This window comes from Oryzias latipes, chromosome 1, assembly GCF_053564925.1.
Source record: "Oryzias latipes strain Hd-rR chromosome 1, Olatipes_Hd-rR_3.1".
Lineage (NCBI taxonomy): Eukaryota > Metazoa > Chordata > Actinopteri > Beloniformes > Adrianichthyidae > Oryzias > Oryzias latipes.
The window spans coordinates 20,451,573-20,468,278 of record NC_136237.1 but is presented as its reverse complement, the minus strand read 5'-3'; the positions used below and the strand labels follow the sequence as shown (position 1 = coordinate 20,468,278).

The 16,706-nt window shown below is 37.9% G+C and overlaps 2 protein-coding genes across 23 annotated transcripts in view; one reads left to right on the top strand and one right to left on the bottom strand.

Annotated features, from left to right (window-relative positions):
- Positions 1 to 16,706, top strand: part of sorbs2a (sorbin and SH3 domain containing 2a) — a 48,388-nt gene that overhangs the window by 2,899 nt on the left and 28,783 nt on the right. For 14 of the 22 annotated variants that reach the window (XM_078950956.1, XM_078950959.1, XM_078950916.1 and 11 more), the window contains exons 2-6: positions 2,202 to 2,364; positions 14,031 to 14,086; positions 15,386 to 15,475; positions 16,324 to 16,350; positions 16,476 to 16,600. In XM_078950956.1, coding sequence (XP_078807082.1) covers positions 14,077 to 14,086; positions 15,386 to 15,475; positions 16,324 to 16,350; positions 16,476 to 16,600 — 252 coding nt within the window. In that variant the 5' untranslated portion in view covers positions 2,202 to 2,364; positions 14,031 to 14,076. Of the gene's footprint in view, positions 1 to 2,201; positions 2,365 to 14,030; positions 14,087 to 15,385; positions 15,476 to 16,323; positions 16,351 to 16,475; positions 16,601 to 16,706 lie in introns of those variants that run through there. The other 8 variants (XM_078950899.1, XM_078950892.1, XM_078950913.1 and 5 more) reach the window with 2 other exon arrangements.
- The window catches only part of LOC144981247 (toll-like receptor 3), a 42,699-nt gene that overhangs the window by 20,955 nt on the left and 5,038 nt on the right, over positions 1 to 16,706 (bottom strand). The gene's annotated exons all lie outside the window — the stretch shown is intronic.

The following is a 16,706-nucleotide window of genomic DNA, read 5'->3' as shown; positions in this document are numbered from 1 at the left end:
GCAGTTATTGCTGTCTTTGGCGATATGCGTATAGCACAGGCTGATGATGCGATAGCAATACTTTTGTGATTTGTTATGCAAGACTTAGTTTCATGAAGTCATCAAATAGTTTCCATTTCTGCTTTGTGCTATGGTCACTAACAAGTTGAATGTTTCAGCTCTCAATTATTAACTTTTAAAGTTGAATTTTGAAGTGTTTTATTTTTTTTTTTTAGAATATTACTTGCATTTAGTAAACAATCATACATTTGGATAATCTTCTCATTCATTTATAATCTTTTCAAATTCAAAATAGCCCCGTTTTTGCTGTTTAGTTTGTTCTTTTTGATTGACAGGACAACCGTTTGATTAGTCTCATTTCCATTTCCCACCTAAACAAGTCATGTGTGTGGCTTTCTTCTTTTTTTTAAACCTGTCAAAGTGATGTTTCATGTATTCCAATCTCCTTCTGTTTTTTTTTTTTATATCCTGCCACTTACTTAACTAGAAATAGCACAGACTTAGAGAAGCTGATAATGAATTAGGTGTTGAAACCATACGAGTGAGACCATGCCGACGTGAATACTGTAGTCTGGAGTTTCTCAGAGGTCAAAGTGTCAGTGTGTTTGAGTGCAAGTTTGTCAGTTACTGCAGAAGTTTTTAAAAAAAAGTCTGCTCTGGTACTTTAATGATGCCATTCAGGAGCTCATGTTGGAATTGTTTATTTGAAGTTAAGCCTTCGATGGCAAAACCTAGTCAGTCATGTCAATCTCTGATGGAGAACATTCACCAGCATTTCCTGGTATTTGTCAGATGTTGGATGCATGCCTCATCAGGACATGTTTTTGTTAAGGGGGCGCATTAGGCTGCAGGATACAAGCATCTCATTGATAATATTTGTAATAAGAGTGAGGACGCGGCTTTAGAGCAGGAGTTTATTGGTCCCCTGATACTGCCCTGATTTTTGGCCCCAAGGTTCCATCATTAGCACCTGTCACTTAGCAGCTTTTCACCATCTCTCTGTGATCCTTGGCACGTGATCAGCAGTTTCTGGAGGACAGCTGCTGCTTGATGGCCGGTGCAAAGCACTCCAAAAACTAGGATTGTGGGTAACTGGAATTCTTAAACTTCCGCTTCATCAACGGCAGATTGAAACAGACTCATCTAGAACAGCTCTACATATATAATATTAGAGTTGGGATCTGGCAAGTCTTGGATTTTGGTTTAGGAAATGTTTATGTGCGCAAGGATAAGTTTTGGATGAAAACCTGGTGAAAGATGTACGATTTGTGGGTCAGTGAACAAGTTTAATTGGAGTGGGTAGATGCCATCCACATAGCATTTGCCCGGTAGCTGTTCTGCTGGATTTAGGTGTCTCTGCCCTAAGTATGAAAAGCTAATTGCAGTGGTTACGTCATCATTCTGGGAATAGCTGGGAGTCTGGGGTCTGACCTCTCTCCTGTGTATCTTCGGCCTGTTTGTGCATGTGTGTGGTCACTTCCAAATATACATTCCTATTTGGATTACACAGCAGAAAGACGAACAAGGGAGTTGACGGATCCTTTATATTTTCGGACTTGACATGTAGCTAACGGGACGTTTTTTTTACCGATGTTCGTGAAATGACAGAGTTTGACGTAGAAGTCATTAGCTGAGAAGGCCCCTCCTTTTAGTCTGGAACTGACACTTAGACAAATAAAAAAAGGAGCGGAAAACCTCAGCTGAGAACATTCCTGCTGGTGTTCGTGCAGAGACGGCCACTTTTACATCCTGACACTTTGACATTAAAACCTGAGAGGATAGACTGGAGGACGAAAGCTCTCCCACATGCATCCCACGCCTGCCACTCGTGCTGTCGAAAGTCGAAAGTGGGTCCCACCTGAAGTAATGTGCACTATGCAATTACAACAAGCATATACGTATTTCTGTATGCTGTAATAATAGACGGCAGACAAAGTCTTTCCGCACATGTGCAGGTGCATATTCTAATGCGTGGTGTGCATGCATGCAAACCTAGAGATAGTGAGCCCTGTCCCATAGCCCCCACCCTTTAACACAGGGGGGGATATTTTTCCAGTCTCATAGACGAGCATGCCTCAGTCTGAAAATAACCTTATCTGATCACAGCTTCACCCAAACAGGGAACTCTCCTTCCTCGTCACTCCCTCTTTTTGGCTCCCTCTCTTAACTTTTGCCCTCTCTGTTGTCTTGTTGCTCTTCAGGCATTAGACGGCGTAACGTCTGGAAATTAAAGAAAGGGGACTCCAAGTTTAGGAAGGAAAGAGGAAGGAAAATCATTGGAGAATAAAGAAACTTGGACTCGCAGCGCCTCATCTTTATTTGACCCTTTAGCAAGCAATCCTTCAGCTTTTTGGTTTTATGAAGGTAAGTTTCCATTTTTAATATATATTTTTTTTCGCTTGATGCATTGTTTTTATAAAACTGAAGGCAAGGACCATGAGGGCACAAGCTATTTTTAATGGCAAAACAGCAAAATAATTCAAATTGTATAGTTATTTTATTTTCTGCCGCCTCATTTCTCTACCTGCCCTTTCACTATGAATTCCGTGGTACCGCCACCTGCTCAGTTATTGTGTGTCTTTATTTCCTTGCTTGGGAAATTTGATGCTTGACCAAAAATGCCAGTTAAGACATCTAAATAGATTTTAAAACCCCTTACAGCAATAGAGAATTGGGTTTACCTTTTTCTGCCAAAACCACAATTACAGAGCAAGTAGAGATTTTTTTGTTTGTTAGTGAAAGTGGACAGGGGTGCTGTTGTCATAAAAATCCGAAATAGCTTCAGGAAATGCCTCCTTTTTAAGAAAAAAGAAATCCCCTGCTTTGTTTAATACTTGTTTTGTAACAAAAATAAACACAATTCAGCTTTATATATATATAGTATATATTTACTTTAATTATATATATTGAAATAGATTATGGCTAAATGTAAATTGAACAAGTAAAAAGCGACACGACCCTTCAGAACTTCCCAGAGTCTCGTTGTAATTCAGGTATGCCCCAAAATCTCATTTTTCTCTTTTGCTGTTTATACTTCCAGTGTCTGGTTACACCTTTTTTCGTGGTTTCTCATTTCCCATTCAACAGAAGCAATCCACCATTCTCGACATTAGAGTGGTCTCAAAGGTGTTGTGGAATGTCACCTTGACTCTAGGTGAACACAAGAAGGGATGGCCCTCATTCTTAATGCATCCAGAAACTTTGTGGCCTTTGAACAATAAAAAGAGCCTCAATTATTCTATTTGTGAAATAGATTGCAAGTTTTTCTATCAATTCGTAAACCACGTTCAATGGGGGACAGGTCAGTTTCAGCTGTTTGTAACAAGTTGCACAAAAAAAGCAACTAAAGCCTTTTTATCTCTTTTCAGTCACGTGTTTTTTTTTATCTTTATTGTCTTATTTCTTCCATCTGAAACTGAACAGTGAAGCAGGCAAACTGGTTCTTATGTCAGAGCCTGTCAATCCTGTATAAACTCTTAAAAATTATCATGGAAAGTAATTGACATTGAAAGTAATGAGTAATTTCTCATTAGGACTGCCAAAGGAATATCCCTCACATACATCAACTAACGGTTGTGGAAACACTATCTGTTAATTGCCAGGCATTAAAATAAAAATGACGTCAAATGTCAAAGATCCCGGAGCTTCTTGGAAGTAGAGGGGTCCTGTCCTATGACATCAAATATGGCACCTCGGCTAATCGAGTTGCTGTTATCTTCAAGCTCAGCACTTGACACTGGTACCTGGAGAATCCAAACTATGTGTGGAGAATGTAATCTCTGCTTGTTCTGATAGCTGGTCTGCGTGTTTGTGTCGTTCGTCAAACAGATCCGAAAGGTTTATTTTTCTCTGTGACCTTAAAACTTGATCAGTACCCAATAAAAAACAGTTGTTTTTTAAATTTAATTAAAGAGCTGTAATTTGTTTTGGTTTTTTTTTCTTTATATATTTTCTATTATTTCCAATTTCTCCTGTCTTGTGTTGATGTGTGTCATTTATGACATAATGCTAGATCTCTCCTAGCTCCTGAATCAGATAGTAGATATTGTAGGTTTGAATTTGAACATTTTTACTGTTGTGAGTGTGATTAGAACGCTTACTATCCTAAAAGCTCTAAAAAAAACTTCATGTGTAGGAAGTTTGTGTCTATGGCAGGCCATTTTAACATCAAAAGGCTAAGTTTGACTATCCGGAATGAACATTGTAGATATCAGCAACGTATTTCTGACTAGTCGTAATTACATTTTGGATAGTTGGAATTGTAATTCAAGATATCTGTAACGTAATTGTGACTAGTCGAAACGACCGATAGAGATATCTATAATTCAGTTTTGCCTAGTCAAAACTGAATTACAGATATCTGCAATGACGTCATTGAAAACGACATTCAACTCGTCACACATCTTAAATGACAATTGTAGATATCTGTAATTCAGTTTTGCCTAGGCAGAATGACAGTTAAAGATATCTCAAACGTCATCATCACTGGCTCCTCCTGCAGAATGACAGTTAAAGATATCTCAAACGTCATCATCACTGGCTCCTCCTGTCTTGCACGGGCTGCAGCATTAAAAAGACGATTAAAAATCGCTTCGCCCGCTGGCTGCTCTACGACGGAGATTTAGGGCCACCAAAAACAGTAAAATTAAAAGATTTTAAGTCCTAAATTAAATTTACGATATTAAGTGGAAGTGAGCATGATGAGCAGCAGGTGAACGCCACACAGCAGCAGCAGACCGACTAAACTTTGTTGAAGAGGTGAGCTGAATGTTTATTGATAACGTTCTAAATGTTTGGAAATTCGTTAGTTTGATTTATGATTTATTCATGTTTTATTCATTGATGGGTGGTTTGCAGGATCTCTGCAGCCCGATGAAGCCGTCAGTGTCCCTGCAGATGTCCACCTGAATCCTTTCTTTCTCCATTAAAGACAAGATCTCTACGTTTCTGTGAAGCTTCCGTCTATGGAGGAGCACTTTTTGGCATTTTCAACGTTGTAATGCTAATATAACAGACTATTTTCATTCCTCTTTATTGTTTTATGTTGGATCGGGACGTTTCATCTGGAGGAGAGGTGTATGTAACACTGTTTACTTCTGCATTGGTGTTGGGATGACAGGTTCATGACATTAGGTGACAGATGAACTTCAGGATATGTGAATGAAAAGGAAAATAAAGGCAGCAGCGGTTCTCTGCACCCACACGTGTCTCTGAGCTCCTTATTAAACAGATAAAACTCAGCTTTACCGACACCGAAGCCCGGAAAGCCCGCTCCACTGACAATAATCTGATTTTGAGTCGCCAAAAGGTTCAGAATCACTTCGGTTAAAGCTATCCGGAAATAAAGCAGCTAGGCTCCGATAAACGGAAAACTTTGGTGTTTTTCTCTTTTCTTTTCTCTCTTTCCGATCGCGGTCAGAAGCGCAGGGGAGATTTCCTCCGCCGAAGGCGATTCTTCTTCGGGGTTCACTTTCCTGATCGGAACCCTAAGCCTCCAGTGCGGATTAAGAACGACTCCAAAACAGTTATTCTGGGGGGGGGGGGGGGGGGGGGGGGGCTTCTCTTTATTATGGTGCTCCGTCCTCCGAACACACAGTATCAACGCACACACCTCCGCTCCGTACTCCGTACTCACCCCCATCTCAGCACACACACACGCACGCATGCGCGCGCGCACACACACACACACACACACACTCCACAACACTTTTATCTCCTAAATTTACGAGATAAAAGTTGTAATTACAGAAAACAAAACGTTTTTTGTAAACTAGTCCTAAAACCCCGTCGTACTGCTGCAACATGGTGCTAATCAGTGCTAATTACAAGTTAGCAGGTGCAATTTGAATGATTACAACAACACGCTCTGCTCCTCCCCTAAAGTGCGATGCGGACCTAATTTGCATACAGATATCTGTGACGTCATTTCGCCTAGTCGAAACTCTAATTCAAGATATCTGTAATTACATTTTGACTATCCTGAATGAACATTACAGATATCTCAAGTTTCAGATATCTCTATTCAAATTTCATTTCAAGATATCTGTAACTTGATTATAGATATCTACAATTAAATTATGACTATCCCTAACTCCAGTTTGAGATATCTACAACGTCATTTTGACTAGTCACAATTCCAGTTACAGATATCTACAACGTCATTTCGCCTAGTCAAAACTTAATTTAAGATATCTGAAAAGGAACATGTAGATATCTTAAATTGACTTGAATTAAAGATATCTTTAACTTGAGTTTTGACTAGTAAGAATGAAATTGTAGATATCTGAAACTTGAATTACAGATATCTACAATTCAGTTACAGATATCCGTAATTCATGAAGTGGATATCTGCAACTGAATTGTAGATATCTGTAATTGTAAACCCCATACAAATGAATGGCGAAAGTGATGTCATTTGTCCTAGGAATAATATCTTTGAGGATATCTAAAATTACGATTACGGATAGGAAGAATGTAGTTGCGGATATCTGAAATGTTCTTTTTGACTAGGCAAAACTCAAATAAAGATATCTGCAACACACATCCAGTCTAGCCTTTTAATGTTAAAATGGCCTGCCATATGTGTCTACTACAGTATTCCATGAGCACTAAAAGCAGGAGAGGTTATTAGTCATTTCTGAAATGGTTTGACATCCATTTTCACAATGCAAGTATCTGTGCATTTGCTGGTTATATTGTGTCCAAGTTAGGGATGGTCGATAGATGCCAGTATCGGTATCCACAGATATTTGCATGATTGGAGTTTATTGGTATCGGGCCGGTATAACAAAAATAAAGCTGTATGCTTCTGTTTTCAAAAACACTTTATTTTTTAAATGTATACTTTTTCCTAATAATTTGGGAAGCTTGTGTTTACAGTTATTGTCAGTAATTGACTGTTTTCAAGTAAATGTTATTTTTGATAGGTGTACATGTTGTTCCTAATAGATCCCTGGCAATGGGGAGCTCATGATTTACATGAATGGTTACAGATATATTTATATGAAAGTTTTAAAGTGATACTTGTTCCTTTGAGATCATTTGCTGTATGTTAAAAAGGTCAAGTACAATGTGATTGTCTAGTAAAAGAAAATTGTGCATTTCAAATAAATAAACAAAAAGGAAATCTAAACTTTGTGTTACTGTAGACACTTAAGTATCTGTATCTGCAAATATCGACTATCGGCCACAGTTGCAGGGGAAATACCGGTTATCGGTATCGGACAGAAAAATTATATCGGCCCATCCCTAGACCAAGTAATTGCTTTTGCAATGTATGAAGCCTGGACATCTACTGTGATTTCAGTCATGTATTACAGTTGGATTTCTGTCGATAGTGCTTCCCATAAGATGCATAGACAAATGTTTGCTGTATAATAGCTACTTTTTTGTGATGAAATATCCATACACTCCAGTTGGCAAAGTGCTAAGTTTCCATGTCAATTTACATAATTTCTCTTGTACTGGTCATGAACATTAGAACTGTCCCCACTGGTTTCATTTTAAGATCTAAGCAAAGAGTAAATAACAAACTCCCCAAGTTGTCACATTGGATTCCATCTTCCTTCCCTCGAGCCCTGACACACAGCACCAGAGCTTGTGTTACATAATTGCATTAGCGCTCTCAGGCCAATGGCTCTGCTTGTTAGCGGAGTTGTGATGCAATCTGCAGAACACATGGCCCTCTGTTGTTTGCGGCATGAGCAGAGAGCGGGCATGCGGGGTCAGCATGTTGACCCGGTCTATTCATTCTTAGAGACAGAGGGGGGTCTACTAATGAGTGGCAAGGTTGAACAAACAATGCTGATAACGGACACATTGTTGGAGGTAGCTGTTGTTCAACTAGTGGCAGTAATGTGCTGGTGGAACAGTTACAAAGCCCCGATGAAGCATTTCCTCAAAACTGACCTACATCTAACAACAAGCTGCTTTGTACTTGTGCAAAATACAGGTGCAAAGGAGTGTTCTGAGTTAAGACCCGTTAAGTCCATTTGGTAACTGTATCAAAACAATTGTACCTTCAGATCGAGTACATTTTTGATATGTTTTTGAGTGGGAATGTAGAATTTTTAAACCCAGTTTAAAAATAAAAGGAAATACTTGCCTTTAATTTCCTTTTTTATTGAGAGAAACTAAAAAACCATCTGAATTTGCAACCTGGTGCATGAGTAATATCAATGAAGAGAAAAAATATCTATGAATTTTAAAACAGGAGGTTAATTGGTCTGTGTCCAGTTTTATTCAATTGCCATATGATCAGATGTTCAGAAGAATTTAAAACTCTTAAACTATATTTAAATAATCTCAAACAGTCAACCAAATAACTTTTTGAGCTAAGAAATGTTTAAAAAAGGAAGAAATGTAGTCCCATCTCTGGGGTGACTGACCACACAGATGGTATTTGACCTTAAAGGAGGTCAAATGAACCCTCGCTATGTTAAAACTTCGCTGTAATCTAATGAAAGATGGAGATTTTTTATTTTTTTATTTCCAATGGATGACAGTAGAAGAAAGTAAAAAGGAAACCCAGGTCACCTCCCTGCTGTATTGTCAGCTCAAATGACAATTTGGAAATAAAGGCAAGAAAGGAAGATGTCAACTCAGGTGTCAAATATGCATTAAAGAGAGCCAGAATGAATTTCTTTTACAGATATAAAGACTTTTATCATAAATTGATAAAAGTCAAAGGAATAAAATTGCTTTTCTACTCCTAAATATTGCAGTAAAATGAGATAAAAAAAATAAAAATAAAAACAGATCCACCATTGCATGTACTTTGATAAAAGGAAGAGCCATTATGTCATTTAGTGCTGCCTAACATGAACAAATTGCAAATGGTGCTAGTTAATATTTTTTAAAATGCCAATTTCTTCAGTTCGGCCTCTCTGCTCTCTAACCTTCTACACATTTAATCTCTGATCACCTTAAATGATTTTGGTACTTTTAGCCTCATGGCCAAACTTCATAGATGACATACAACCAGTTTTGTGCGGTACATAGAAACATAAAGATACATTTACACACATATAAGCAGCACACCATGAACTTCGCTGTAGTAAGTCTAAATAGGAAATGGGCAAAATACTTTCAGAGCATTAGCAACCCAGTAAAGTTCAGCTAAAACTTGTTGCTGGAGCCACATTATTGTTTGAATTAAAAAAGTAAATGTAATAATTATGTGACCCATTACTGTGGATGTAGTACATTCATTAAAAAATTAGATATTTTAGTCAAGTTGGTACTTTTGCAGTAAATTAACACTTCTGTGACACGTTTGGCAGTTAAATGAGGAGCCAAGTGTTACTGTACTGTTATCACAAGTGTGTTGATAATGATGATGATGATGATGATGATGATGGGCTGGAATGAACTGGAATGATAATGCAATATGCTGTGTGAGGAAGCTTAACGATTAGCTTACTATTGAAATAAGAAAGGCCTTCCTTTGAGGAACAATTAAGGTCATGCTTCTTAAGTCTAATGTGGGATCAAATGTATGGAACCAATCAAGTATCAACAGTTAGTAACTAAAGCCAAAAAAAAAATTCTTAATTAATGTGGTTCAAAAGGAATCCAGGTTCAAAACGTAACAACAAAATGTGTAAATCACTTTCTGTAGAAAGTCATAGAACATTTTTCAAATTCCTTTCATTCAAGTTATTTTGAAGATACTGACAACAAACATTATGTCAAGTATTAGGCTATTAATTTTCCTAATATCAAGCAAAATGGGCATTTCTTAACACATACAGTAACCTTCGTTCCTGCATCTTTATTTTTCTGTCTCTTTTCCCACCACAAGTCTGCACTCCCCCACATTTTTTGCCACAAAAATGCATCACTAAAATAACTTGGCTCCAGTACAGTTATTGAAGAATGAAGCAGATCTAAAGTCTGCCTTTTAAGGATGGATCTTTAGTCCTGTGAGTTTGATCTTTTTTTTTAACTGCTAAAGCTTAAGTTTATGCTGCATCTCCAGGGACATTTTTCTTCTTTCCTTTTAAAGAAAATAACCAAAAAATTGCTTTCACTAATTTCAAAAGTTAGATTTTACTGAATTGCTGAAATTAAAGTATTACAGAATATCTGAACTTATCTTGTTCCGTTGAAATTTTAGATTATTGCAACTCAAATTCCTTTCAACCAAATGCCCTACATTGTTTTTTTTGTTTTTCATTTTGTTGGACACATGGAAAAATGAAGATGTGGTGTTCTTTGACATGTTTAGATCGCTGGCCTGCAGTTTTCCTCAGAAAGCTTTTTTTTTATCGGAACAGAAGTGAAAAAAAGAAAAGAAAACATTCGTTCAAACATATAGAGTGAGGGCAATCATATAAATCAAGGAAGGCAGATACAGCACCATAAAAAGATAAGGGGGCATGTCTGTCGCCCACTTGTTGTTCCCTGAGGACCACAACCAGACTGAGGGGCCGGTGGTCACTTGTATAGAGCTATGTTTGTCCAGTGGAAAAGCCCATCACAAACAGCTGAAGGTGACGCATCATGAAGAGCAAGAAACATTTCTGGATAGACTTTATCTTTATCCTTCTGTTTGTCTAACAAAAAACTCAACATATGGAGCTGAAAGAAAAAAAAAGTACTTTCTCTGTGATGTAAAATGCCTTTGTGATGACTTCTGTGTCTTTTAAGTCCGTAAATAGATTTGCTAAGGAGCTTAATCTGTTGACAACTTGTAAGTATGTCTCATTCTCAGAGTCGCCTGTCCATGGTCAAGACCCCAGGGCCCATTATCTCTCCAGTGTCGGCTCACTTCCCACTGATGGTTTAACTATTGATCAAAATAATTTTATTTTATTATGAGCCCCAAGTACAAAATTTCCATGTGTTGTGTTTTGAAACCTACATGCACCTGCAGTACAGTCAATGAGAAACTGACATGGAAAACTATCCTAAATTCATAAAAGACAAGACACTTACCTTAGGACTTTTATTATATTTATTGACAAAGTAAAAGATTTTTTTTCTAGTTGGTGCAGAAATGTGGACTAAAAATTTATGTCCCATTGGACGATTACAATGTTTTAAGAATTCTGATTATTTTTGCAGCCTTTCAAAATAAGTCATCTATGTAGAAACATGTTCCTGTCATTAGGAGTGAAGCATGCACAAGCTGAAATAATGCATTTATAGTCATTACCCTGACAGTACAGCGCTGCAAGCGTGGGAAGAGGCTTTGTCTTGCAGGGCACAGGATGTTAGAAAAAAAGTCCAAGTAATCTGATTGAGGGTAGGTGGGATTTGTTTGCTTGTACTGTCTCTACCAAGGCAGCCTGAAGTGACTAATGGCATCCGTTCTAGCTTTTTCAGGGCATGAGTAAAGTTGTTTTTCTTTTTCATTCTGAACATTCTTTTTAGTAAAGACAGACAAATTTAGTACTTAATTTTCTTGTTAGATGTGCTTTAATCCCAGCTTTTTATGGTCCGATGTAGGTGTTCCAACTGTACCTTTACAATGCCTCCTGAATTGCACAAAGGGACAGGTTTCACTTGGACTTTTTATATGAAATTACTGACCAAACCGAGAGATCTCTATCTTCTGAGCAATAGCAACAATTAAATCTCTATTAAATTTTTTCTGGTTTTTGACAACTATCAATGTCATGAAGGGCAGCTAATCTGACAGTTTGTGGCTTTTATATTGTTTTTTTAACAGGCATTGCTACAGGTCAATCTTCCTAACCCTAAGAGTATAATCAGTCATTTTAAAAACCTTTAGGACTCATAATCCAGCCGTTCTCTGAGTTCCTCAACAGACTGAAGTGGCTTGATGGGCTTGAGGTTGGATTTAACCGGAATTTCTTGGGCTTCTTTACTCAGTTGTGTATTTTGCAGCTCCTCAACCAGACAGCCAGTGATTATAAACACTGCCAGTTTCCAAGTGGCCAACTTAAATTGTAGGCAGGAGATAAACCACAGAAAATATATATATATATTTTTTAAAGTACTCCAGAAAAACTTGACCCTTACGAAGTGCACTGGCCTTCAAAATGATCATGATATCAAAGAAGAACGAAGCGTGTTTCATTTCTGTTCTTTGAGAATCTTTCTTTTTTTAACTTTATCACATGAATGGTAAATTTCAAAGTATTTATTGACACTTATACCCGCTGCTTTCCTTGTAAATAATACAGTAAGCAATTTTCAGAAGCACTTGATGAATATTAATGGAACATTTTCCCTCCATACGGTAAATGTGCATAATAAAGTGCATGCAATCCATCCACCAACTTCAGAGGGAGTTGCTTAATTTCTCTTTAAAGGTCCCGCGGATCCAAAGCAAGTAAGCCTGAAGCCTTTTTCTTCCCGTGCCTTGCCTTAGCAGAACGCCATGGTCACAGCTGCTGTGTCGCCGCTGATCTGTCCCAAAGAAACATGATGCTGCCTATAATCTGACCATCATTTGGACGCAGACAGCTTGCGACGCCAGAGCCATGATTTACCAGTCTGTGTGTGAAGTGTGCGCCTACATGGGTGTATGCGTGTGTGTGGTCGAGTATTACTTATAATATGGGGATCTAAATCTGTTTATACTCTCTCGTTGTGGGAACTTGGCTTCCTTTTGGAGTCAGAAGCAAATCCTCAAATTGTAAATCATATCCTAAAGGATAGAAGCATTTTAAGATTAGCTAAGAAAAAAAAACTAGTTTCATTAAATCTGTAGAAGGCAAATAGTGTAACTTTCCCAGAAAGCATATCAACACACACACAGACACAGTTATGTGAGTGTCTTGTGTCTTATTGACAGATTTATGAGGGCATACCGTGAGTTGGGGGAAGATGTCTTCAGGGAAAGAGTCCATCACAGGATGTCAACTTGGTGAACAAGTTGGGATACAACTTGTTCGGCAAGAGAGCATGCCAATTAGCTGGTCAAAGTATGTGACTATATGATAATTATCTAAAAAATTAAAAACACTGAATAATGTTTTTTTCATGCTGATCCTCAATGCCCCTCATTCTGTGTTTTTGTGTTCATGTTCATTGGTTACTCTGAAATTGATGTAGAATGGATGTGAATGCGAGTGTGTAGTTTAACAAGCAATCCGTCCAGGGCAGACGTGGGCACTGAGGGCCGCATTCCTGCATGTTTTCCAGCATACCCTGCTCTGGCATGTTCTAATTGGCTGGACACACCTGAAGCAGGTAATCAGCCATGAGTAGGGCAAGATTATTGGCTGGACACACCTGAACCAGGTAATCAGGCATGAGTAGGGCAAGACTATCTGGAAATCATGCAGACACACCGGCCCTCGAGGCCTGGAATTGCCCACCCCTGGTCCAGGGTGTACCCCACCTTCAACCCGCTGTAGCTGGGATAGGCTCCAGCAGCAAACGCATGACCTCAAAAGCGATTCAGAAGATGGATAGATGGATTTGAAAAGAAACGTGCAGAAAAGTGGTGCGGTGACCGAGAACGGGACAGTAATTCCTACCATTTGCTACTAACTTCCCTTTGTAAAAGCAGTATAGATTCTTTAAAGATATTAAAACAATTGGAAAAAAATAATAGTAAAGCTAAAAAAATGCATGAACTCACCATAAAGCAGAAATAAAAGGTAAAGCAGACGGAAAAAATAAACTGTTGAATGTGAAAAAATGTTTTTTCAGGGTGGTTTCATAAAGGCTTTCTTAGATATATTTTAATTAAAAAAGGGGGCATTGAAAGCATTCATCGACTTAAATTCTGTGTAAAAGAGTGCAAGAAATTCTCCCGTTTGTCTTTAAAAAAAAGTTGAATACTCAGAATGCTTCATCATGAGGATGTGCGCTAGTTGTGAATAATTTCATACTAGCTAGCTTATTAGCTAAAGGTTGCAAGTGCCAAAAAATAAGACAAGTGCAAAATTGAACGAAACAAAATAATATTTTTGTGAAGACATACTATTACTAAATTATATTTTTCACAAAAAAAACTCCAGCTTTTTTACTCCTGTAGATAATAGAATGTTCTGACTCTAAAAACGTTTTTTTTTGTTTCTTATATTATCTTTTTTGTCTTTGTTTTGCAGGAAAGTGTGTTCCCCTGCAGTAAATCAGTGAGAAGTGCTCTTCATTATGAATACAGGTATGGATGCCATAAAAACCTCAATCTTAATCTGTTAAAGGCTTTTGTTTTCCTTTTTTTGAGGATGTTTTTCAATATTTTGGTTCACTTGGGGATTTTATTAACTTGAGTTTAAGCTGCGTTGTCTCATCTATAGTCATTGTAAGTCTGCCCTTATTTTACCAATTTGGATTTATCGTAGAGTGGTTTGCAATCTTTTTTTGTTTTGTTTTGTATTTTTAGTCTACCTTGTCTTGCGCTCACACATTTCCAGCAGGCTATTCTCAGATTTGGCAACCATGCTGGAGTGACATAAAAAGCCAGTGACGAGTCAACCAGCAGTGGCTTCTAGTACAACACGCAGCAACAGTATACCACTGACTGTAAAAACTATGGACAGCTCAACCCCTCCCGTCTCGGGTTCCCAAATAGGGAGCACCATTGCTTCCTGATATGGGCGCCGCCATGTTGAAACCGATGGACAGCAATTGATCCGAGTCGCCATAAGTCATCGTATCTACGACAACTAGTGTCGCAATTGCCATGGATGCGATGACTCAGAGCGACTCGGACCAATCACTGTCGATCAGTTTCAACATGTTGGCGCCCGTATCAGGAAGCAATGGTGAGGGATTTTGCGTCATTTCGCTAGAGCCGGAGGTAAGGCATTTTCTATGGATGACGTCGCACCTCGATTGGTCGATGTTTTTTACAGTCTGTGCAGTATAATTATGTCAGTCACTTCCTGGTTTATTTTATTCATGTGCTTATGTGTGCATTATATATGACTTTTTTGGAGAGGGTTTTTGTCATATTTCAAACCTGAAACACTTGGTTGTCTGTTTTTCTGTATTATTTATTGTAAATAGCGGAAAAAAAACCTTCATTATTTTTGTTTACCTTATGGTATTGTTATAGAATAACCCAATGAGGAAAATTTAACATAAATCCATAAAAAATTAATTTTGCTTAAGAATTACGGTAACAGTTTTTTAAAATTTAAATAAAGCATTTACTGCTTTTAGATGTTGGGTAACATAAAAAATGGTTAGTTTAGATGATTATAACTTAAGTATTCTGGCATAACTGATGTTTTCTACCTGTTTTGTTGTTATTGGTTGTGTGCTTTGCCTTTTGGGTTGCTTTCAGGCACAAACATTTTATTATTGTAAGCTGTTAAAAATGCATGTTATTTTCCCTGTAACCGCGGTGTTTCCTTTTAGATTTCATCTCTTTGTGTGTGTCATTATGGGGGTGCATGTGCATGTTTGCTTCTGCTTCTTTGGCCTTGCTGATCATAAAGTGGCTGTGATTCCTCAGATAGTGGAGGATGTGCTCGCAAAAGTGTGGCCTTGTCACTCATGCTCTCCCCCATGAAGAGGGTCCAGAGCTCACCCAATCTGGCCACAGGTACTAACACTCACAAACACGGATCAGAGCATGACGGAACATGATGAAAGCTTTGTTCAGCGCTTGAAGAGCCCTCCCAGAATTCACTTTTGGTCAGAGCATGAGGGTCACTCAAATTCTACTTTTGGCTTTACCCACATCAGTGAGCATTTTGGACTGACAAAAAAGCTGCAGCTGCCTCGTTGAGCTCAATTAATTAATGCTTTAATTATTATTATTATTTGCTGCTTTATTATTGTAATTATCATTAATTGCTTGCTTTATTTTGAAAATCAGCCCGTTAGTGATACTTAACATGGACGTTTTCATCTGGTCAAAGGTTTGAGTTGGTTATTGTTGTCTTTTTTTATTTGCTTTGGCTGTTGTGTCTAATTTATGGTTAAATTTAACAGAGTTTTCAAAGAAATCTGACAGATGCTGTAAATAATTAAAAAATCTTCATAAAGTTTTTTTTAAACTCTTTAGCATTAGAAGCAGATCAGCTAAGAAGTCTACAATGAAACATGATACCTTTGCGATTTAGTCAGGAATACCATTTAGTTTGCTTCAACATAATGTAATGTGATTGTTCCCGTCATTTTTCAGAACAGATTTTCTCGCATGTATCCATTTGAGAGACTTTGGTCAACTTTCTATTTCTTCAGTTTGCTGAATATGGATGGACGTTTTTGTTTTGCCTGTGTCCTCCTTTTGAAAATATGAAATTTTCTTCATTCAATTATAGTTTCCCTTTCTCCTAGCTGATAGTCACTGACATTATCCAAAGAGGAGTAGTTCAAGTCCTAATGGGAATGAATGCAACCCCCCATAGAATCAGTTCTTATTGTTGTGTACTTTCTGTTTCTCAGGTAGTGAGTCTCATTCGTCAGACTTGGGTAAGTGTTTGGGCTTTCTGGTTAAGATCTTCACTCTGACATGAGAAATCTGAAGTTAAATGAATAAAACCGTTCCAAGGATTCAGCAGAGAATTAATTAATTAATAGGATTAATATCTCCCCAGAGTCTTGGCGCTCTCGCAGTGCCACTGACGGTCTTAAAAATGGAGATGCCAGCAGCTCATCTCTTGCAGCCAAAGGCTTTCGAAGTGTCAAACCTAACCTGCAAGACAAAAAGTCCCCCACACAGGTAAGATACCTCTCATACTGTATGACTGAGAGCTCATGTTGTTGCTGGTAAGGAGCTATGGACACAATCATCCTACTGAGACTCTTTATTAAGAATCATTTTTTTA